This window comes from Syngnathoides biaculeatus, chromosome 12 (genome assembly GCF_019802595.1).
Source record: "Syngnathoides biaculeatus isolate LvHL_M chromosome 12, ASM1980259v1, whole genome shotgun sequence".
NCBI lineage: Eukaryota > Metazoa > Chordata > Actinopteri > Syngnathiformes > Syngnathidae > Syngnathoides > Syngnathoides biaculeatus.
The window spans coordinates 18,270,575-18,295,481 of NC_084651.1; the positions used below are offsets into that span (position 1 = coordinate 18,270,575).

The 24,907-nt window shown below is 38.5% G+C and overlaps 1 protein-coding gene across 2 annotated transcripts in view; it reads left to right on the forward strand.

Annotated features, from left to right (window-relative positions):
* Window positions 1-24,907, forward strand: part of wdr11 (WD repeat domain 11) — a 71,020-nt gene that overhangs the window by 40,113 nt on the left and 6,000 nt on the right. For both annotated transcript variants that reach the window (XM_061837124.1, XM_061837125.1), the window contains 14 exons: window positions 960-1,066; window positions 2,018-2,093; window positions 9,198-9,306; window positions 12,051-12,172; window positions 12,282-12,429; window positions 14,484-14,590; window positions 15,098-15,212; window positions 16,164-16,335; window positions 16,476-16,584; window positions 17,437-17,499; window positions 17,660-17,725; window positions 19,493-19,682; window positions 22,383-22,478; window positions 24,700-24,865. In XM_061837124.1, the coding sequence (XP_061693108.1) occupies window positions 960-1,066; window positions 2,018-2,093; window positions 9,198-9,306; window positions 12,051-12,172; window positions 12,282-12,429; window positions 14,484-14,590; window positions 15,098-15,212; window positions 16,164-16,335; window positions 16,476-16,584; window positions 17,437-17,499; window positions 17,660-17,725; window positions 19,493-19,682; window positions 22,383-22,478; window positions 24,700-24,865 (1,646 nt within the window). The remainder of the gene's footprint in view (window positions 1-959; window positions 1,067-2,017; window positions 2,094-9,197; window positions 9,307-12,050; window positions 12,173-12,281; window positions 12,430-14,483; window positions 14,591-15,097; window positions 15,213-16,163; window positions 16,336-16,475; window positions 16,585-17,436; window positions 17,500-17,659; window positions 17,726-19,492; window positions 19,683-22,382; window positions 22,479-24,699; window positions 24,866-24,907) is intronic.

Sequence of the window (24,907 nt, forward strand, 5' to 3'; positions counted from 1 at the left end):
CTTTCAGACACATTCAGAAAATGTACGAGGAATGAAATCAGTAAATACAACATTATTTTTCATTTTTCACTAATTTACAATATGTCCTTGTTAACTCTGTGCAGTATTAATAATGTAGAAACAAAATGAGTAGGTTGTTACTGAAATATTTTAATGACCTTTTACATCAGATTTCACCTTTTCTCAATCTTCTTTTAATTAACAACACAAGCGTGTAGTTGCAACAAAAGATTGAGCAGTCACTCTGATTACCAACCTGTTTTTTTTTGTTTTTTTTTTTTTCAAATTGAATTACTGAAATTAAAGACAGGATATTTTGATTTAGGAATGAAATTATCTTCAGGCTGATTGTGAACATGCATTGCCCATTCAAGCACACTGATGTTTCCATTGTGAAATGTTTTCTGATTTGCCATATGGAGTCAGATAGTACGTTACACATCAGCTTCTTCATTAAAATGTCCCAGGTTTAATACTTTAGCTAGGACGTGTTTTCTCTGTGCTTATGTTAGATGGATGGATTGATGGATGGAGGCAAAGCTTTCTTTGGACTAGCTAAACATATGTGCATCAACACATAAATGCACTTATTGTGATCTTAGCAGTTGAATGAATTTGTGTATGACATTGTTTTTCCGCAGAGCATTTTCCCTCATGTACATTATTGTTGCTGGTTCTCGTGTTATAACATGTGGCAGTTCAAAATTAGTGAGGGTAGGAAGATGCCTTTATGCAAATGAGCCGAGCAGCCGATGGCCCATCACAGACAAGGAGGCCAAACTATTTAGCATTCCATTTTTATTTCCAGGGAAAATTGACTAATTAATCATGTGGGTCCTTACCATCTCATTATGGTGCAGTTTCTTTTCCCAGAGTTCTTAAAAAAATATTCATTTTGCACACTTGGCTGATTTGATTTATTGAGCAATTTCGACACTGTATGTGTGTTCATTCCACAGGGGTATTGAGTGGGTGAGTCTCACCAGCTTTCTATCTTTTGCCACTTCTTCGCCAAACAACATGGGCCTGGTTCGAAATGAGCTGCAGCACGTCGACATGCCTACTGGTGAGAAACACACAAACCACACTGGGGGTTTAGATGTTCAGAAAAACAGCGCAAACTAGATTGCTCATACAAACATCTACTAATTGGCACAACCAGGATTGTGTAAGCAAAACGGTCTACATTGCCAGTCCGATCATTTTAAGCTTTATGGGGGGAGTATGTCTAAGTAAATGAATCCATCCCACATGCTGTGATTCACCATACCTAAGATGAATTGCCCTGCCTGATGTTGCATCTTTTGTCTGAAAGGTAAGTGCAAACTTGTATGTGTTGCGGTGTCAGCATAGGGAAATAGGGAATGAGTAAAAGCGAGGAGAACCTTTCCGCCTCTCTAAACATTTTTAAAATGCCAGAAACAAAAATGTTCATGACATATCGTCTATTAAACAATGGAATTTTGGACCTTCTGAAAGATCTTAGCACTCATATTGAGCCAGTCACACAACGAAGACATGCTATATCACACATGACAAAATTCCTTTAAACTCTGGATGTTCTTGCATCTAGGTCATTTAATTTTTCTGCTCATTGTGACAATAGGTGCTGACCTCTGATACTGAAAGAAAGCCTCAAGCCAAACCGCTCTGCACTGTTACTTTTTTTTCTAAACTAGTTGACTAAATGGCCTTCACCAAATCAGATCAACACCTCTTTTAGCATGCGCGATGTAGTACACCTAAAGGGCCTTCTTGTTTTGATGCCTCATCTTGGCACACTACATATCTCATTCAGTGGGTGCAGTTCTGACAAAAGTGTTATTATTATTATTATTATAGCACAGGTAAGATAGAGTTTTCAGTTGTTTCCTCCCCCATCTCACTAAAAAGTGGGTTAATAACCCGAGGAACCAGCACCACAATGAAATTGAAAGAATCAGTCTTTTCAAAATCGCATTGCAAATATCAACCTGATTCAAAATCACAACTTTTCTCATCCGTTTATATCTTTCAGGACGATGTTTTGCTTTCAGAGGTGAGCGAGGAAATGATGAGCCACCCATTGAGATGATTAAAGTTTCACATTTAAAGTGAGTTGCTTGTTTTTACCCACAGAAACGAAATCACATCATGCAATTGTTATCATTTTTTCCGGTGTGACACCTGTAAGCAAAAACGTTATACACTACTTGCTGTCCTTATTCAGTGCTTATACAGTGCTACATATAGTGGTAAAATAAAGTGTTTGACCTATTCCTGTTTTAGGTTTAATTGAATATTTGTCACATTTAAATATTCCAGATCATCACACTAATTTTATTGTATCACAAAGACAAAGTTAATGCAAGATGCAGTTTCTCAGTGATAATTTCTTTTATTCAGATGGAAAAGAGCATTTGACCCAACGTGAAAATTAATTGCTGTTTTTCAGTGCTCATTCGGCACCTCTCCACATTGGCTAATTGAAACAGGATTTGGAGAAGCGAATATTGCCCCCATTCACCCCATTGATGTATCAAAATTGTCTGCATCAAACTGCAAAAGCCCTTCCTGACAAAAATTAGAGTGAGCACGATCATTTTATCACGTGTGAACAGTGTCAGTGGTTTAGCTTTTTTTACCCCACTTCGTAAAATACTTTAATTCGCCATCCAGCTGCTGCAGGCTAAGGAGTAAGGACTTTTCCATCTTTGCACTGTGCATCGGGGAAGACGACTCATTGGTGCTTGGCGTCAATTTAAAGCGTACATATTTACTACTGCAACGTACATTTGAAGTGTTGATGGTCATTGTGCTATTCACAGTAGTTCATGCAGCGTGCTAGCTGGTGTCTTTATCAATGTACAGGTCACTAATCCTACTTTGGCTGTGAAGCTGAGTGTTGGCGTCGCTGGCTTGAAGCAGGGCCGTACATACCCAGATAGTCATTTCAGGGCCCAAGGCAAACAGTCATGCAGCGACCCCCCCCCCCCCCAAAAAAAAAATATGACTGCTAAATTTTGTCTATTAATATAGTATATACCAACACTATTGATGTTCAGATGTAAAAATTAGATTTGAGAAAATTATATGCAGTCTTTAAAATCTTTATCAAATAAGTGAATTGTCAACCCTTTTACAGAAATTTTATAGAACATGTATTAACATTTAATATGGTTTACTATTTGAATGACTTTTAAACACACATCTCAGTGATGAAAAGCATCACTTGTGTCTTCTTCTTCTTTTCTTTTCAGCTTGTCCCGTTAGGGGTCGCCACAGCGTGTCATCTTTTTTCATCTAAGCCTATCTCGTGCATCTTCCTCTCTAACACCCACTGTTCTCATGTCCTCCCTCACAACATCTATCAACCTTTTCTTTGGTCTTCCTCTCACTCTTCTTTCCTGGCAGCTCCATCCTCACACTCCTACTACCTATGTACTCACTTTTCTTGCCTCTGAACATGTCCAAACTATCTAAGTCTGCTCTCTCTAACCTTGTCTCCAAAACATCTAACTTTTGCTGTCCCTCTAATGAGCTCAATTCTAATCCTAGCCAACTTATTCACTCCAAGCGAGAACTTCAGCATCTTCATTCTTAAGGGATAGATATGGGAAGGATGTGCAGCAAGTATAGGTGATTAAGGATAGCGATGGAAATATGTTGACTGGTGCAGTAATGTGCTAAGTAGATGGAAAGAGTACTTTAAGAAGTTAACAAATGAATAAAATGGGAGAGAAGGTAGACTAGAAGAGGCAAGTGTGAAGACCAGGAAGTGGCAATGATTAGTAAGAAGGAAGTTAAAAAGGCAGTGAACAGAATGAAAAATGGAAAGACAGTTGGTCCTGATGACATACCAGTGGAGGTATGGAAGGAATTTGGAGAGGTGGTTGTGGAGTTTTTGACCAACTTATTCAATAGAATACTAGCGGGCGAGAAGAAGCCAGAAGAATGGAGGAAAGGTTTGCTAGTCCCCATTTTTAAGAACAAAGGAGATGTTCAGAGCTGTGGAAACTATAGAATAAAGATGATGAGCCACACAATGAAGTTTAGGGAAAGAGAGGCCAGACTCAGGACAGAAGTATCTGCGAGCAACAGTATGGTTTCATGCTTAGAAAGAGTACCACAGATGCATTATTTGCCTTGGGGAAGCTCGTGGAAAAGTACAGAGAAGGTCAGAAGGAGCTACATTGTGTCTTTGTAGACCTAGAGAAACCCCATCACAGAGTACCAAGGGAGGAACTGTGGTACTGCATGCACAAGTCTGTTGTGGTGGAGAAATATGTTAGAATAGTACAGGACATGTATGAGGGCAGCAAAACAGCGGTGAGTTGTGCCGTAGGTTTGTCAGAAGAATTTAAGGTGGAGGTGGGACTGCATCAGGGATCAGCGCCGAGCCCCTTCCTGTTTGCGGTAGTAATGGATAAGCTGACAGATGAGGTTAAACTGGAATTCCCTTGGACTATGATGTTAGCAGATGATATTCTAATCTGCAGTGAAAGCAAGGAGCAGGTGGAGGAACAATTAGAAACATTAGAAAGAAGAGGCACACACTGGAAAGGAGAGGAATGAAGATTAGCGAAGTAAAACCAAATATATGTGCTTGAATATGAGGGGCAGAGGAGGAAGAATGAAGCTCCAGGGAGATTAGTTAGCGAGGGTGGACGACTTCCAATACTTGGGGTCAACAATACAGAGCAATGGAGAGTGTGGTAAGGAAGTGTAGAAACGCGTCCAAGTGGGGTGGAACAGTTGGCGGAAGGAGTCTGGTGTTCTATCTGACAGAAGAGTCTCTACTAGGATGAAGAGCAAAGTTTACAAAACAGTGTTGAGGCTGGCCATGATTTACGGAGATATATATATAAAAGCATCACCCTTTCCATTTTATCTCTGCACTGACCGGAGTGATACTGCAATGGACTAGCGCATCATTATTCAAGGCATGAAGGGGCTAAAGAAAAGAGTTTGTTGGCTATATCCAATGTTCTACTGGTCATACGATATAATAATTAATTTCTTGTGAAGGGAACAATGCTGAAGAGAAACTTATTTGATGCTAAATTGCAGCTGCAATACTTGTTTAAAAAAAAAAAAGGCAATTCAAAGTAATTTTCCAAATCACTAAGACCTACTCCTGATTGATGACTATGGAATTTTAATTGGGCCCATATTTTAAAAGTTTAGCGACTTATTTCTCAGTGATGAGGACTGGCTAACTGTGGATAAAGTTACTTTTTCACATCAACCAAGATGAAATTTTTTCCCCCCCTAGTAAATAAAAAGGAAGGAGGCAGACACTTATTTACGATTAATAATTAAACGAAATGGTCCTCAAAAAAGGAACTAAATACAAACAAATTGAACAAGACATGAGTGGCTGGAGGGGCTATCTGGTTGACACAAGGTAGAGAATGAGGCAGGACCAGGTGAACACAATAATAAAATGAGCACACAAAACATGAACAACATGGTACACAGGAAAACATTAAACAAAGGTAGATCGAAGTGAACCGAAAACATAGACCAAGACACCCGGTAATCATTGATAGTGATTGATAGTCAATTTTGTGGTGGTTAGCCGTCTTAAAATGGTGAATGGAGTGCACTTATAAAACATGACCGTGTTTTCTATCACGGTGCCAAAAGCGCATTACAGAGGTTCACACACCTTTTCATAGACACCTTCATACACTAATGGGCAGATGCTGCCAAGCAAGGTTAAATGGAAGCAAATTAAAATGTCATCAAGACACATCAACAGCTGGATGACAGATCTGGGATTCGAACTGCCAACCCTTTGGTTACTGGACAATTGTCTTTACCAAATCACCAAAAACCATGTGTGTAGCTAATCACTTTGCATTTGTGGGTCTTCACTTAACGTAATCTCCATGCTTTTGGTCAGTAAGTGCAAAAATTCACATCGAATGCAAGGAAACTTGGAAACTGCCCTGGAATCGACAACATTTAGAAGTGTCAAAAAACGAAAACATTTTTTGATGCAAATGAACCCGTGAAATCAACTAAAATCCATCCAAAACCATGAAAGGTATTTAAAAGTCCTTTGTTTTTTTTTTTGTTTAAACATACATACAATGACTTTAACACCGACTTTGTATAAAAGTGTCAAGTTTGTTTTAAAAAAATAAAATAAAATCCTGCTTTTTGTCATACCAGTGTCAGGAAAGTCCCACTTCTGTTTGGCCCATTTGAAACTGCTTTGTGCAGGACCACTTCCTTTTCCTCTGATTGGTTGTCTGTCTAGAAAACCCAACCTTTACTATTTGTGAGAGCACACGTGTTTATTTTGACAATGCTGGCTCAAGAGCAGAGAAAAAGGCGATCTTCACTTTTGACATAGATAAGCTTGAGAATGACCTGAATTTGTTTGACCTGATTTCACGCCTCTTAGCGCAAAAACGTCTCGAACTCGGGAATGCGTGGGTGATTTTAATTAATATTTCACGTTTACGAGGCATCATATAGTCAATATAGTCCCCTCCAAAAGTATTGTAATAGCAAGGTACATTCCTTTAGTGAGACAGAAGTTCAAGACTCAGGCTTTTATTTGCTTTTATTAAGAACTAGACAATCAACATAGGACAGAGGACCTTTTGTTTGAAGCCATCCACTTTGATTGAACAAAAGTATTGGAACATGTGCCTGTTGGGTGTTTCTAGTTGCTCAGGTGGTGCATTTTTGATTGATTGCTTACACATGAGACAGTGCTTGTTTTTGGTGTCGCGTTTCACCAATGAAAACTCTTATTTGCTGTTAAGCAGACATGAATAAAAGAGCTTTCTATGATTGAAAACCAAATCAATTTGAAGAAGCTGAGATCACAAAGATCATCAGCATTTGATGACAAAAACATTGTAAGAGCTTTGAAGCACCACCCCAATACAACAGTTAGTGACATCACTGCCAACATCCACAGGGCTGCAGTGACGGTATCACAATCCACTGGTCGAAGAACATTTGAGAGAAGAAAATATACAGGCAATATGACAAGATGCAAACCGCTCATCTGAATGAAGAATCAGAAGGGCAGATTGGATTTTGCAAATGGGTACACAGATGAGCTGCAAAACCTTTCAAAGAAAGTTTTATGGACTGATGAAACCAAGCTTTACTTGTACCAAAGTGTGGAGAAAGAAAGGATCTGCTTATGATCCAAAACACAAGATTATCTGTGAAGCATGGAGGAGGTAATTTCATGTCTTGGCCTTGCATGACTGCTTCTAAAATGTGCTCATTTGTCTTTATTGATGATGTAACTCATGATGGTAGCAGCAGAATGAATTCTGAAGTTCATAAAACCATTTTGTCTGGCAATGTACATAAAAAGCCATCAAGACTAATCGTAAGAAGCTTCACCATGCATCACACAATGACCCAAAACACATTACCAACACAAAAAAGGAATCCATCAGGGAAAAAAGCAGAAAATCTTACACTGGCCATGTCAGTCACCAGACTTTAACCAAATAGAGCATCCATTGTACCTCCTGAAGAGAAGACTGAAGGAAGAAACCACCAAACTCAAACAACAACTGAAAGAGCCATGGACAAGCATTTCAAATGAAGAATTCTGGTGAAATCAATGGGTCGTAAGCTTGATCTTGTTCTTTTTCTTTCGCCTTGTCCCGTTAGGGGTCACCACAGCGTGTCATCTTTTTCCATTTAAGCCTATCTCGTTCATCTTCCTCTCTAACACCCACTGTCCTCATGTCCTCCCTCACAACATCCATCAACCTTTTATTTGGTCTTCCTCTCGCTCTTTTGCCTTTGGTCGTAGGCTTGATGTTATTGTTAATTATAGCAAGTAAGGTTTATGCCACAAAATATTACATGTAATTTAAGTTCATTTTATGTCTCTTCCAATCATTTTGCTCTCTTCAAAGTATGGCTTCAAATAAAAGGTGCTCAGTCCTCAGTTGTTTAACACATCTCGATCAGGGGTGCTCAATGCATCTAGTCGATCGCGAGGCTGTTTCGGTCGATCGCGAGGGTGTGCCAAGAAAAAAAAAAGACGTAAAGCTATATATTTTTTTTCAACTTTAGCTCACCACGCATGTGCAAACAAAGACACGACAGGAAAACACGCTGTCAGTGAGTTCGCACCTATTTTAAACTCTCGCTTAAGAAATCTTAACAAACATGAGTATGGATGCTGGAGTAAAGAAGACAAAACGTATCACTTTCATACGGAATGGGAGGCGGACTTTTTTTTCACAATTTCATTTTCGAAGTGTGTTTGCCTCATCTGCCAGTCTCGTGAAATGTGGAACGGCATTTTCAAACTGTTTATGGAAAATCCGACAGCGACATTCTGCTGAAAAGCAAGCTGAGAATGAGTGAAGTGAACAAAATAAATTCCGCGCACACACACACACACACAACACACATCTCAGATTGTGAGTGTTTCTCACTGCAGTTGGACGAATCCACTGACGTGAGTGACACAGCCCAGGTCTGCATTTTCATTCGTATGGTGTTAAGTGATCATCATCGTGAACTCAGATATTTACAAAAAATGTCAGTTAATCATGTTGTGTAATATTGGCTCTTGTGGTTATGCAAGGCACACAAACACACATTTACACGGAATCCTAAATATACTTTAAAATAAATATGTTTTGCATTTTGGTGGGTAGATCTTTGTGACATTCTAAAAAAAAAAAAAAAGACAACCCCCCCCACCCATCAATCACGAGAGTCTGGATGCTTGAGAAGTAGCGCTTTGGTTAAAAAAGGCTGGGCACCCCTGATCTAGATCTAAATACCTTCATTTGAAACCCAAATGTCTTAAGTATTCAACAAAAACAGGAATTTAATTTTCCATTCTAATACGTTTGGAGCGGACTGTATCCCAAGTACTAGAAAATATTGATTTGGTAAAATACAAGACTTGTAAAGCTAAAAAGCCAGACTAGAAACCCATTACTGACAAATGTCAGTGCTTATGAAAGTGAACGTCTGACATGAGATAAAGATTGTAACAGTGGCAAAATAACAGCAAAGAATGCACAAGCGTTTTGGCATTTTTATAAGACTGTGCAAATGTACTTTTCTGCTTGGACTCCTACAAGAAACATTGTTATGAGTTTATTTTGAAATGATGTTACACATGATCCCATTCACTGATGGAAACCAAAGTCAAAAATAAAAAGTTTTTTTATCATGTCTTTCTCCTTTACCACATTCATCCTCAGGCAGTACTTGGTGGTGGTGTTCAGAGACAAACCGCTGGAGTTGTGGGACATCAGGACAGGGACACTTCTTCGAGAGATGGCGAAGAACTTTCCGACTGTTACAGCTCTGGTACAAAGATAAACCACCTGTGAAAGTTTTGCTTTTTAATTGTACTGTTACAAATAATATGAATTGCCTCATCTACAGTCACTATAATGAAAGAGTACGTAAAGTTTGCAGTCTCTAGCTTTTGTATCTATGTTGTGTCCACAAAGATACTGTCAAGTGCCACAGGACTCTTTAAGAGTGTGATGAATTTTGTCACACATGCCCTAATTTCTCAAAGGTGTGCCTAGAAAAATGAGATTGCACTTGGATGTCTAGCCATTTGAGGAAGATAAATAAATATCTCTGATTTTGAAACCACACATACAGAGTGGCGGCAGAGGGGGAATTGTCACCCAAAAACTGCAAGTTCTCGCAATTAAAAAGAAGAGGTAATTTTCATCATTGGTATACTTCACCTGTGAGATACAAAAGGAGAAAAGGAAAATCACAGATTTTTTTTTAAAAAATGTATTAGCAACCTTTGGTGGAAAATACATATTTGGCCAATAACAAAAGTTTTTTCTCAGTATTTTGTTGTATACCCTGAGTTGGTAATGACAGGTCAAATGTTTTCTGTAAGTCCTCACAAGGTTTTGAAAACCTTTTGCTGGTATTTTGTCCCATTCCTCCATGTAGATCTCCACTCCATCATTCTGTAAATGTTTTAGGGGTGTCGCTAGAAAACACAGACTTTCAACTACCTCCAAAGATTTTCTATGGGGTTGAGATCTGGGGACTAGCTAGGCCACTCCAAGACCTCCTTGCGAACCCATTCCTTCGTTGTTTGGGATTCTTGTAATGCTGAAAGACCCAGCCATGTTTCATTTTCTTGTTGATGGAAGGAGGTCTTCATTCAAAATTTCACGATACATGGCCCAATTTATTCTTTCCTCTACGTGGATCAATGGTCTTGGACCCTTTGCTGAAAACCATTCCAAAAGCATGATGTTTCCATCCCCATGGCATTCTTTGGATGCAACTGTGCATTATTTCTCCTCCAAATATGACAAGTTGTGTTTTTGCCAAAAAGGTCTTTTTTGGTTTCATCTAACCGTATGACATTTCCCAAAAATCCCTTCTGGATCATTCAATTTCTCTCTAGTAAATTTCAGATGTTCCTGGAGATGCACTGGCTTGAGGAGGGGGACATATCTGCCACTACAGGATTTGAGTCCCTGGCGGCTTAGTGTTACGTTTTCCAGGGTTTGTGACTTTGGACCCAGCTCTCTCAATGTCATTCAGTAGGTACCCCTGTGTGGTTTGTGGACTTTTGCTGACCGTTCTTGTGATCATTTTGACCCCACAGGGTGAGATCTTGCAAATATTCCCAGATCGAGGGAAGTTTTCCGCGGTCATGTATCTCTTCCTTTTTTTTAATACTTGCTCTCACAGTTGGTTTCTTACCTACTGCATATTATCTTTTGAGCGTGGTGCAGGACTCTGATTTTTTTCCAGTGTCCTTTGACAGCTCTTTGCTCTTAACCGTAGTGGAGTTTAGAGTGTGACTGTTTGAGAATGTGGGCAGGTGTCTTTTATACAAATAGGTTCAAAGGGTGCCATTAAAACAGGTAACAAGTGGAGGGCCTCTTTAAGAAGAGGTTAGAGGTCTGTGAGAGCCGGAAATCTTGCTTATTTGTAGGTGATCAAATATTTTAGGGTTAACCCTAACCCTAGTAATTTACCAATTATGTCATTAAAAATCAATCTGACAATGTGATCTCAGTAGTGTTTTTCTAGTTTTGTCTCTCTTAGGTGAGGTATACCTATGATAATAATTACAGGTCTCTCACCTTGTTAAGGGGGAGAAATTGCAAAATTGGTGGGTAACTAAATACTTTTTCCCCCATAAATCCCATTGTGGTCAATTTCCTGTATATATCAAGCTCGAAAAACAATAACAATACTATCATTCTGGGAAAATATACCCTTCTAAACAGTGCATTATAGTGACAAACCTACCTGAGTGTCCTAGGAACCTCAGATTTAGAGTGAAATATCTGCAATGATAAAATGAAAGGAATGATTGACAACATTGTTTTAAAGAATTTGAGGCCTAATTCATCCAAAATTCCTAATCAGTGCTCTCAAATGGACCACTAAAAACACAGACACTTTTTCAGTCAGTTATGTCTTGTGGAATTGTGCTTCATATAAGGTACTTTTTTTTTTTATTTTACCAGATTTTTTGTTAATCCTTGGCCAAAAAGACAGGCAGCTATATATTTTGTTCAATTGAATCAGTAAAACTGTGGTTGCCAATGGAACAAGTGCAAGTCCAGACCCTGTGCCAACCTAAAACGTTGACGTACCCTTCCAGTAATTTTCTCTTACTTTTTGTCTTCTACACCTCTCTGAGCTCATGTGGCTAATTGGAATGATTTCTCTCACAAAATATTCATGCTCAGCAAGGCACTGTGGTGTCTTTAGGGCAGTTATGCTCATAAAAGAAGAATTATGTGGGACAAACTTTACAGTGGGGCTGTAAAATCCGCTACAGCGCGAATAAAACTGACAGCGGGCTTAATAATACATGCTGGCCTTCCTTAGTACCATATTGCTGTCTTTTTTTCCATATTGATTGCAAACCTGAGATCCAAGACCAACGCTACAGTGCTCCAGCAGTAACTTCTTGGGAATAAGGTTCGGGAGTAATGCTTGTGTGCTTTACTTTTATGTGTGCATCAAAATAAATCCATTTCTTTGGATGTGTTCTGGTTTTAACTGTTTCAGTTTTCTCCTCTAATCTTATTTTTGTATATGTTAAGGAGTGGTCCCCATCGCACAACTTGAAGAGTCTAAAGAAGAAGCAGATGGCAGCAAGGGAGGCCATGGCTCGGCAGACAGTGTCAGATGCTGAGCAAAATATTGTTGAATCCTCTGTTATCAGGTCAGCACTCTGAATCCTAAATTACAAGCTGTTATTTCAGACGAGCAGTATACAAGTATAAAAAGTTTATATCTGAGAAGATTGTGTATCTATTTGATTCCTGTACTAGTCTGCTTCAGGATGCAGAGAGCAAGTCACAGACCAACCAGCCCATATCTGCCAGGGAACATTTTGTGTTTACTGATACAGATGGGCAGGTCTACCATATCACTGTAGAGGGCAACACTGTTAAAGATGGTGCCCGTATCCCTCCTGATGTAAGTCCACACTATGATTCCTTGATTTGTTTTGTCATGTCGGAATTATGAAGAGTATGCATAACAGTAACAAGTAGTTGCCCAAGTGATAATTACAACACACTAGTGCATAATATTGACCCAAATTTAAATCCCAGTGTGCATGAAGCCATAACTCATTGGACAGTATAATAGGTTGATTTAAAAAAAAAAAAAAAAAAAGTACAAACCCCAATTTCAATGAAGTTGGGATGTACAAAGCATAAATGAAAAATCTATATTCAGTTGAACACTACCAAGACAAGATATTTGATGTTCAAACTGATAACCATTTTTGCAAATATTCACTCATTTTCAATTTGATGCCTCTAACATTTCCCCCCAAAAATGGGACAGGGCCTGTTATACAAAGTGTTGCATCCACTTTCCCTTAAAATAAAACTCAGTCCTTTTGGGGACTAAGAATAATACTTTTTAAAGCTTTCTAGGTGGACTTTACCATTCTTGCTTGATTAATAACTTAAAGCCCAAGTGTCATCCCTATAAACTTTGCCTATAAACAAGGCCGGCGGCCGGCTAGGCTTTGTCGACAAGGTCAGTGGCGATTCACAAGGCCGGCTCGCCCTTGTCGACAAGGCCAATGGGGATTCACAAGGCCTGCGGAGGCCGTCCTTCAGCGGCTGCTGCACGGAAGCCTTCCGATGTGCACATCGACACATTTTGCACCCCTGATTTACAGATTACGCCCCTGCACTCCCAACTATTGTTTTTTTTAGTAGCTGTATACACACCTACCTGTCATTTGGAACCCATGAAGTTCTCGTCCTTTGCACCAGTGTAATCCATTTTTCACAACAAACCGGATCTTTTGGAAAACTATGAAGAGCGAATCCATCCTCCCAAGTGTTCGAGCAATATCCAGCAATACAACAAGTCGGCATTTTGGCTAACAGGAGGGAACAACAAGCTACCTTCCAGCTGGTAAAACTAGTATAAACAGTCGAGACTGCTTGAGTGCACTACTGCCCTTTACGTCACAGCCATATACGTCAAAATCATTTTTTGTGAAAGAACGGCTGGGTCCATACCGGCTGACGTTTTTTCATTAATAACATACTAAAAATCATGCATTTCATGACAGTGGACCTTTACGTTGCTCAACAGTCGACGTTCTCCATTGTCACATTTTGCTCTTTATGATGTGATTACAGTTGAATTACACAAGCGGGTAGTATTTTACATTTTTGTCCATGAGTGACATTGATAAAGCAATAAAACTGTGGCGCTCCGGTATTTGCAGGCAATAAGGATTGGGCTGGAGGGAAAATTTGTGTACATTTGGCATTGACTTAATAGCCTAGAAAAAGAGAATGCGAATAATGTTTTGGGGGGTTGGCTTCCTTACCAAAAAAAGAAAAACTAAAAATTAAAAAAACATACAGGTAAAAAGGTAGATGGGTGAATCTGCGGGTGACAAACTATGCAGGATTCTCTAATTGTAACTGTCTCCTCATTTAACTGTTTAAGAGGAACTTCAGGCTTCTGTGTTGTTTGTCTTCTCTGCTCATTTTTTGTAATGGGAAGTCACGTATCCTATTATGTTTTTAAACAGCAAATTGGATTCTTAAGCAGTGTTTATTTTCCAAGTCTCTCAGTACCCTACCTGCATCTTTTCACAATACAGTTGTAGAGACCAGAGGGATGCGCAAGGATTTTAAGTCCTTCATAACTTCTTTATGACTGATGCAGATTCATTTCACCAAGATTTGCATACCCCACAGGCTTTGCAGACTTCATATCTGTGTCAGCACACTGATAGAAAGTCTCCCTAAAATTTTTTATCCTGTCAGCAACACCATATAAACTCAAGGTGATAGGAATGCAGCAACTCCACAACGCCACTCTCTCCAAGTGACAATCTAACTTAACTCATTCTTGTGTTTAGCACCTGGCTGTCATGAATATTAATCAACCCTCTCTGGTTATGATTTGCATCCCAAACACAAATGCCAGCGAAGGTGTTATGCAGGTTTTGTGCAGGTTACAGTTGTCATTTTCTCCCACTTGTTTTGCAGGGCAGTATGGGTAGTATTGCTTGCATTGCTTGGAAAGGTGACACCCTGGTGCTTGGTGATGTGGATGGAAATCTTAACTTCTGGGACCTTAAAGCACGTTTGTCCAGGCAATTTGTTTTTTCTTTTTACTCCTCTCCCATACTATTTTATGCTATATAACTACATTCATTTTTAAATCTCAGAAAGGCTTTGGCATTAGTTCTGAAGTCTACAATTTGAAATGAAAAATATAGTAATTAGTCTTAAATCCACTTCAGTTGCAGCCAATCGGCTTTAGACAAGTATAATCTTGTACTGGTAGTTCGATGTTAGACATAACCTGAATATGGCATTAAATTTTGATGCATTTGCCTTGCATTCTTTATTTTTGCCAAGAATATTTTTCTTAAATTTAATTCAAAAGGTTTTAAAAAGCGTTGGATTTGGTGAGCTCTGACAACACTTTGGGAACCTAACCATTATTTTTAGACAGAACTGCTTGTTACATGAGTCCGGTTTTTCTTCCACTCCAAAATGAATATGAAAAAAATATTTTAGAAATTTCAATTGCAGTTTCATCTGATGGGTGATAACGCATTAAGATAACTGATTCCCCCAATCCCATTGGTATTTAGAGGAATACCAACTCACCGTGGCTGGGTGAAGAAAATCCGTTTTGCACCAGGAAAAGGAAACCAGAAACTCCTGGTTATGTACACCGATGGCGCAGAGGTCTGGGACACAAAAGAGGTAGGGCTTAGTGTGAGCTTGTGTGACTAAATAATGAGAACTGAAAAATGTTTGTTGTTGTGCTTCCTAACCTTCTTGCAAAGATTGGTATATGTGTCATGGCTGTTTTTTACTGACTTACTGTTCTAAGACTACAAGCCCGTTTGCCATATAGCTGTTAGGACATTGTCTGTGGTCTTAAATATTAATGCTGAATGGAACATTGCGCTTTAAAATTACACAGTCAAGGTTTATAAACATAAGCTTTGCATTGATGACTAGAAGCTCAAACATAGCAATGTGGATTTTCCTTATTGCTTAAAGCCGCTTGAGTATCACCTTAGTCTTTAACATGTAGTTCTGTCTGGTTACTGTCTTATCAAAGAACTATTTTTAGCTCAACTTCATCCTTTCAAGTACTTTACAGACTTTGTCTTTGTATGTACACCACACTAGCTTCTAGCTTTTCCAGCAAGAATGAGTATATACACAGCAAAGGTGGACACAGCGTCCTTCTCTAGGGTATTTAGCAGTGTAAGCTGTTGGAAAAAGGGTGGATGCTTTATGGGAAACTAGAGAAGATGGATTACTCAGTCCCCAATCGTAAAAGGCAGACAGCAGATGGATCAAGTAGTACAGGGAAGTAGTCATAAAAGCAAGGGAGGAGCAAGAGAAATCTCCCAAATGCTTTCCCACTTTCCTGACAACTGGCTTATACACTCACTTCTGCGCATTCCTATAAAAAGCCAGAAAGCAGTTTGCACTCCTTGACAGGGCTGTTTGCTGCTAACTGTCTTCCCCTCGGTATCCTGGGTTTATTTATTCATCATTCATCAGTTTAAGGATTTTGTTGAAGCTAATTCTTATATATGACATCTGTTTTTCAGGTTGCTCTTTCTGCAGCATCCAAACGTTACTTTCCACTAACTGTAATAGTTTATGTTGATCTTCATTGTTTGCATCCTCTTGTAGGTCCAAATGGTTAGCAGCATGCGAATTGGTCGAAACGTAAACTACCGCGTCTTGGACATTGACTGGTGCACTTCGGACAAAGTCGTGCTGGCTTCAGACGACGGCTGTATTCGAGTGTTGGAGATGGCAATGAAGTCCGCGAGTTATCGTATGGATGAACAAGATCTCACGGGTAAGCCACAAACTGAAAAACAAGAATGAAAAAGACAGATGAAAATAAAATGCATGCTACTTTTCAATTTAAATTCACGAGTTGTAGATCTGCTCTGCCTAAACATTTCTTTGTCTGCTATATGTGACCAATATGTCCAGATTCAGTCTGGTGCCCCTATCTGCTGCTACCTCGAGCCGCCCTCACTCTTAAGGCTTTTCTCCTACTGCAGCCCTGGTCGGGGACCTTCACGATGGACATTACACAAGTGTAGGTTTAAGCAGGCCCAGTTTTTATTGCATACATATATCAAGCTTAATATTCCCCCGAATCTGACATTTGACTACTGTATATGTTTGAAGTGTGGCATCCAGAAGACACTCACAAATGATTAGTTTTAATAAAACTGGAATGTTCTTCAAAACAACTGTGAGGCAACTCTTCAAATCACATCTTATAACTTAGATTATGCGATGAAACAAATAACTATTTTCTGCTTTTGTGTCTGGCTTACTCTTGAGTCAGTATATCAAGTCAGTAATATCACTGCTAAGTGATGTGAAAATTCCATCTCAGGATGGAACAATATCATCACAACTTTCGGTATTTCCACAGTGTTATGAAAAGAAATGGGGGCAAAAATGACACCAAAAAACATTGCAACATTTTTTATATTTATTTAGAAAAAAATATAAAATGAGAAATGCATTGTACTTTTTGACTTTAGAAATTTGAAGCAGCAACACCAAAATGAATTACATTTTCACGTGTGGTGAAAGTGTAGGTGAGAGTAGGAGGAAATGGTGTTGGGGGGATGCTAACTTTATGAATTTTAATAGCAGCCTGCCAGACCAGGTTTTAATGTGATCTTCTTGATTGCCTGCTTCTAGCTAACATTAGTTAATCTTACCATAACGCAAAACCAAAAAGGCTGCAACAGTTTTCCATTGAAATAAATCTTATTTAAATACTTAGTTGCTGAAATGTTGTGTTTGTCTCCATTGATTTTGTCTATACTTGACTTTACAGTATCAGCAATAAACATTATGCACAAGAAATAATGTCATTTGCAAGGTCAAGTTGTGTTTTAGGTAAGTACCAAATTGATGTTTGTCTTTTCAGAGACTACAATGAGAAAGATGAGATAAAAGGTCTGATACAGGAGCAGCTAAATTCTTTGTCAAAGTAGGTTTTTACTTTTCTCTGTTTTTGAATATATAGATTGTATATGACTCTTATAATAAATTTGACAACAGTCATGTTGAAGATGCATGTGCATCCCGACGTGTACAAACGTGAGGTGACTGGCTGTGTTATTTATTTGTATCTTTGACTGACTCCTAAGTGACATGAAGAGTGTGCTGCAGGACCCAGAGCTCAGCCTGCTGCAGCGCTGCCTCTTGGTCTCACGGTGAGTTGCTAACAGTACACATCGTCCTCTCTTCTTGAGGCATTTCCAACTTTTTGTGCTCTCAAACAGTTCATAGCAGTATTTGCAGTTTTAGTAGACTTCATAAAACAACATAATAGTGTCACTCATTCCAATTATTTTGTTGTTTCTAATACTGTAAAGTATGTTGAACAGGGCATACTGCAAATTAACGTTACAGTAGCAGCAACAGCCAAGAGAGGGCTGAAATAGATTATTTCTATAAAGGGAAGTGTTACTAGAATATTTCTTAATCGTACATTTACAAAGACAAAATTGTTGCTACACTTCTGTTAATGAAAGAAAAACCTGCAGTAATCAAATATAACTTGAATCTGATGAAAGTAATGAATTAAATAAAATAATGCAAATGAACCAATGAAAGTCAGACATTCAGAATTTGAATTGTGGTTCTAAAGAATTATTGTTATTAAAAACAGCATCCTTAAAGGGTTGGACAAAAATTATGGTACATTTAATATTGTGTAACCTTTTGAGAAAATCACTGCTATTGAATGATTTCTGTATCTTTCAGTGAGACTCTCAGCGGGTATTTTGGCCCATTCTTCATAATTGAACTGCTTCAGTTATCTCAGATTTAAAGTCAAGGAGAGGTTTAGTCAGTTTTACTTCAGACTGTGAGATAAAAAAAAATGAAAAAATGAAACCTGTATTTTTGCACAGTGTATGTAAACTTCTGGCTTCAACACAATTAATTTAGCTCATTCAATGCAGCCAAGACCTCCCCCCACCCCCCCCCCACACACACACGGACATTTTGTTCAAATTAGTTGTTTTTTTTATCTTGAATACCTGCAACTGTATTTGTTGTAAAATTTACTCTTATGTCAAAATTATTGTTGTGAAAATAATCATGAAATCAACTAGGTGTTGGACAAGCATTTTGCGCAGTTCGATCAATTAATGACAAAATAGTCATGGAGCAAAAAAGTACATTTTTCCATGTACTGTGGCAATTCTCCTTTCCATTTTTTTCTTTACAATTGTAACTTGGTGTTACTTTGTAACAGTATTCTCTTCAGGCAACCCACTTGTTCACATAATCAGCAGCTGTTCTCCTGATTGCAGCCCAATACTACACTCCATTTTGCATGAACTGCTTCAAGAAACAATGAACAATTAATTACACAAAATCATTAGACTTCTAAACAATCATACATTTAACAAAATTATTATTGTGCCTCTCATGAGTCATCAGAGGATGACACTTATTCGTTGTAATACTCTAAAATGTATTTCATCAAGTTGCATAACATTGTATTGCAGCGTGCCAAAAAAAACGATGATAAGCATCTTCATTTTTGCTGTCATCTCTGCTCCAGTTCTTTTTTTTTCCTACACATCGAGAACAATCTGTCTTGAGTGCAATTTACTTGGCGCCTAAGAAGGAAACTTCTGGGTTGCAAATAAAGAGAATGCTTTCATAGATTTTATGAATCTCTAATGTCTCAACATTTGACCATTCTAAGTTATTGTGCCTTTGTTAATGTGGATTGGTAACCTAGCAACAGTGTGTGTAAGTGCAGAATGGCTAAAGGAGGCTGAGAGTGGTAAATGACAAGAAAAATAACCGTATGATGTGGTTGTGCAGGGTATTGGTGGGAGTGTGTGTGGAGGAGGGCGGGGTATGCTGCAAGAACCAGAAAATGTGATCATTACATGGTTGCAATTACAAAATGAGTCCTTATGATTTTAGCTGGACTAAAGTGATGTTGTGGTAAACCGTAGGCTCTTCGGGGATGAGTCTGACCTTCACTTTTGGACAGTGGCTTCACACTACCTCCAGTCATTTGCACAGGCTCGTCAGCTCAGTGTGGCCTCAGCAGACGGTCAGGTTCAAAGTGAATTAGCCCAGCAGTCTCCTCAGAATCACCTGGACATCTGCCATGACATGTTGTGTGAGAGCTCCTATTTTCAGGTCAGTGAAATGAGAGAAGAATCTCCTTTTATTAGACTACAGATTAATATCAGTGAGTAATATCAGCCGTCCCTTGTTCTGTGTCCTAATGTTGGATGTGAGCAACATTTGCTATGGCCACGTTTGGCAATACACTATTACGATCCAATATCTCATTGGTTTAGTCACAATGTTGTGAGATTATGTACACTGTGTGAGCATGGGTAAACTATTGACCACTTGTAAGCAAAATATGCTTTTGAATGCTGAAATTTTTTATTTATATTTTACCCTGAAAGAAGCGTGCATTTCCAATATTGTCCTCACCCACATTATGTACAGGTGCATAATCCAATGAAGTCTCCAGTAGGACTTTTGTATGAAGGCATTACTAAGTTAATATTGCTCAGCATTTATTTACCTAATTCATCTTCATGAAAGTATCAAAGCCCTGGGATATAATGTGATCAGGAATATCTACTTGTTCTGTAGTTTGACACACGTTAAGTCTCAAACCTAACTCCAGGTGGTCTTGGAACCTGATAGATCCTCACAGATGGCACCTTTTATGCATTAACAAACTTTCAGCTCCACTCAAATAGTAAGTAAGTTTCTTTCGGCTTGTCCTGTTAGGGGTCGCCACAGCGTAACATCTCAGATGAACATTATATATATATATATATATATATATATATATATATATTATATTATATTTGTTTGACACAGTTTTTACGCCGGATGCCCTTCCTGACGCAACCCCTCTTAGGGAGTAGAGGCCCCAGTGAGATATGAACTCACGACCCCTGGTTTACCAAACCGATGCTCTAACCACTGAGCTATGGGGCCACTCGCATACGTATTGTATATAATTGAAAGAAAATAATGAAAAATCCATTTATGAGGACCAATGAGTCAAGCCCAGACATATTGTTGGGAACATGGTCTGCAATTTCTAAATTGATGCTTCTTGACGCTTTCCAGTCTGAATCACTCAGTGAACAATATATATTTTTTTTAATTGTTCACCATTTTCGTTCTGAGGTGCCTGGAAAAAAAAAGTTCCATTATGGGATGACAATTTGTTTCTGGTTAGCATGGCAACCACAAAACTAACCGAGAAGGCTTTTGCTGCTATTTTGTTTTTAATATTAATGGAAAGATTCTACAGTTAACGTTCCAATGTTTTAAGAATTTTACTCCCCTGACATGTAAAATACCAGCTGTTAAAAAAAAAAAAAAATTAATAAAAAAAAAAATTAATAAAAAAAAAAAAACCCACTATTTTAGTACAGACAAATAACAGAAGGTCCAGTTGATGGCAGGCAACTTTTCCTCCCACATATATAGAATAGATAACTCATGAAGATGAAAAATAAAACAAGAAAATGCATGATCTTTTCATTAAACAAGATCAACATTCATCCATGCATCTTCCGTACCACTTGTTCTCATTATTGCAGTTGAGCTGAAGTGTATCCCAGCTGTTTTCCCACTCGTGGGTTATTTAGATTGTTTAATAAATGTTTCTAATATACGTTTTTGGGCTGTTTGATCCCACACAAACATTGACATTCAAACTCCACACTGGAAGACCAAAGCTGAGAATGGAACCCAGAACTCTTCAACTGTAAGACATGTGCAAACAACTCATCTAACATTCCGTCAAGATTAACAAATTAAGAGAATTACCTTTTAGATGAGGTCACTGATGGTCTAGTGGTACAGTCACCTGACTTTGATGCAGGCAGCATGGGTTCTGTTCCTACTCGGGAACTGTGTCGCCATGTGCCCTATGACTGACTGGCAGCCAGTTTAGGGTGTAGACTGCTTATCGCCCAAACTTGAATGTGATAGGCTCTCGCAGCCCTTGTGAGGATAAGCGACTCGGAAAATAGATGGCCCTTTTAGATGGCGTTGAATAGTAGAAATATACAGTGTGACTTATAATTTCAGCTGCTAAGTGTCCTTCTGTGCCTCCATCATCACCAACATGAGATGTATTTTTCTAAAATGATTATGCCATATTTTGTTTTCATGGACGTTCTGGTCCATCCTAATAAGGGGCCACACAAGTGAGGATAACTAGATAGTCTGTCACTGCAATTGGCTTCTTATAAAACAGCTGCAGTGGTAGGAGCCTGGATATAATTACTAATATCTAAGACTCCCAACAGAAAACACACAGCTCTGAAGATTCTTAACACTTTTTATGTATGCATTTTGCTGTGACTCAGTGAAGAATTAAGCATAACAGCATGCAAAAAAAAAGTTAAAAGGAGCTTCTGTATTCCATATACAGTAGATGCACATTTTGTATTTGGACTTTGCCACACACACACACACAAATTTTGCATCTATCTCTGTGTTCTATTTTTCCTCGAGTTCTCCCAATCTGTTTGCTGACTTTGAAATCTCTGTTTTGTTTCATTTTAATAATATCTATATCCCAAAATTAGATATGCTGCAAAATAATAAGGAATAGTTTACACAATTTTAAAGGACTGCAGGACTAGAAACATGAGCAACTCCTGAATATTTTTCAAGCTTTTATAATTAAGATGAAATTTGGTGTAATCTGTATTGCTATCTTTATAAATGCCCTCCATATTTTAATGTTGTCTTTTCCTAAACATTGTTGATGTCTTGTAATAAAAGATCGGTTTTCGAATCGTGTAATGATACTGAAAAACTCATCTCTTAATAAACTTTGTTGTGCCACAGAAATTCCAGTTGGACCGTGTTCACCTCCAGGAAGTGAAGCGCTCCAATTATGAGCACACTAAGAAATGTGCTGACCAACTCCTTCTTCTGGGTCAGGTAAGTACTAAAGCACTTAGTCTTACTTAACATTCCCTTTCTGGCTTTCCTTCCTGGTACACGCTCAGTTTGGTGTCGTATCGGCGCAATTAGTTGTGAGTTTTCTCTTTATACTCCACCACAGTCAAATACTCTATCAAGAGGTTTCACAATACTATTTAAGATGTACAGCTAGTGCAATTTTCAGGGTTTGAAACGTATTTCGACAATTGACTCAGAGTTATTAATGATTGGCCTCATGCAGTTTATTCCTTTTTAGTTAAAGACACGCTGACCGACTGGTTAGCACATCTGCTTCTCAGTTCTGAGGATCCGTGTTCAAATTTGGCCGTTGCATATTCTACCTGTGCCTGCTCATGTTTCCTCCGGGTATTCAGGTTTGCTTCCACGTCCCCAAAACATGCTTGGTAGGTTTATTGAAGACTCTAAATTCTCTGTAGGTTTGAATGTGAGTGCAAATGTCTATCTTTATCTGCCCTGCGATTGGTTCGTGACCAGTTCAGCGTTTACTCTGTCACTGGCCCAATGATCACTGGGATAGGCTCCAGCATGCCCTCGACAGTAGTGAGGATAAGCAGTACAGACAATGGATGGATGGAGTTAAAGATAAATTAAACACAAAGCCTGGGGAGTTAAAGATAAATTAAACACAAAGCCTGGATTTGCATTTGCCAAATGCGCACGATCACTGTGGTTGAAATTATTTTGTGGGAGCTCATGTAAATTCCCGAATACTCATCCGTTATGATGTACTGCTGAAGCAATGTCAAATCTACATCTCGGGGGCAGTGCTCGTAGGATGAGGCGCAAGCTTCTGATACTCACCCAGAGTGAGACGTACAAAGCTTTCGTATTTCACCATTCTATCTTCACCGACTACGTCATCAAACATTTGAGTACCTCACCAGAACTCAATTGTAATAAGGATGTCAGCTGCTCCCAATTGTTGCCAACACTACAGCTCTGCTTACCTTTTGGCATTGATGTGTCTGATCATTGTTTGAAAAGGATCTTTGACTAAATTAGCTACCAATTCACAGGCGGAGATACTCTGTGGTTCTTGTATTATATAAATCTCCTGCACTGTTACATCAAAATTAATTTTTGATCATCGATTAATCATTTAGAGACCTTTTTTACCTTAAAATTGTCTAAGTAAACAGAATTTCATTCTCTTAACAGTTAATATGAATAATTATAATAAAGCAGTACATATTAATTCTTTATAGTTGTAAAGTAGTTTCAATGTACATACAATACAAAATTCAACATTTTTCCCAATTTCATGAAATGTTAGACCCAACTAATAAATGTCAATTAAAAATATTGACATTTTTTTAAAAATGAGATTAAAATTAAAAGAAGAAATGAATTAAATAAAATAAATGAAAACTTATTCATTGATTTACAAAATCGTCAACAGATTTTTTGATTATTAAAATAATTGTGTGTTGCAGGCACCCCTGGAGATGCTACAAGAACTGTAAAAAAGCTTTAGTGGTCACCTCACACTGAAATTGAACTTTATTATTGTGGTTGTAATTTTAAGTCAGGTAAATCTGTAAAATAACTGTTTGTTGCAGGCACCCCTAGAGATGCTACAAGAACTGTAAAAAAGCTTTCGTGGTCACCTAACATTGAAATTGAACTTTATTATTGTGGTTGTAATTTGGAGTCATGTAAATCTGTAAATTGTGTCAATCTTGCATAATACTGGCAGATGTTCAGAATATTTTGGTGCTGTATCTAAAATATCTAAAATATTAGATAGTGTACTGGGCTACTTAATATTGTAGTTAGACTAATGAAGTTATTTTTCCCAGGTTAGTGTGGCTGTCCATTTGTGACAGCATGTTTTGTTACTCAGATAAGTCACTTTTGCTTTACGTCGTAGGCCAAATGAAGCAAGATGGTAGATAACTACTCCCTCATTCTTCTGTAGGATCTCTGCCTCTGGAGATCGTAATCACCTCCCAAGCCTTCACGGGCTGAAATCAGAAAGTTTTGTATGGGATATGTCATGCCTATCTAGGCAGAAAGAAAGGGGTCAGTCAGCTCTGACAGTAGCACAAACCATTTGTCGCCACCATCTGAAAAGCGTGACGAATAAATATTTAATCCCCTTATAGTTCAGTCATTACTCTCTGCCTTTCACAGGTCGCTGCTGCCTTCGTTCATACCTCGGTCATTATCTTTTGTTGCACTTTGGTCTCGCTTTCAGACGGATCGTGCTGTACAGTTACTGTTGGAGACGAGTGCAGACAATCCCAGCTACTACTGCGATTCCCTCAAGGCCTGTTTGGTGACCACCATCACTTCATCTGGACCCTCCCAGTCCACCATCAAACTTGTGGCCACTAACATGATTGCCAATGGCAAGTTAGCAGGTACAGTTGGACATCTCATAACAAACCTTTGTACTTTGAAGC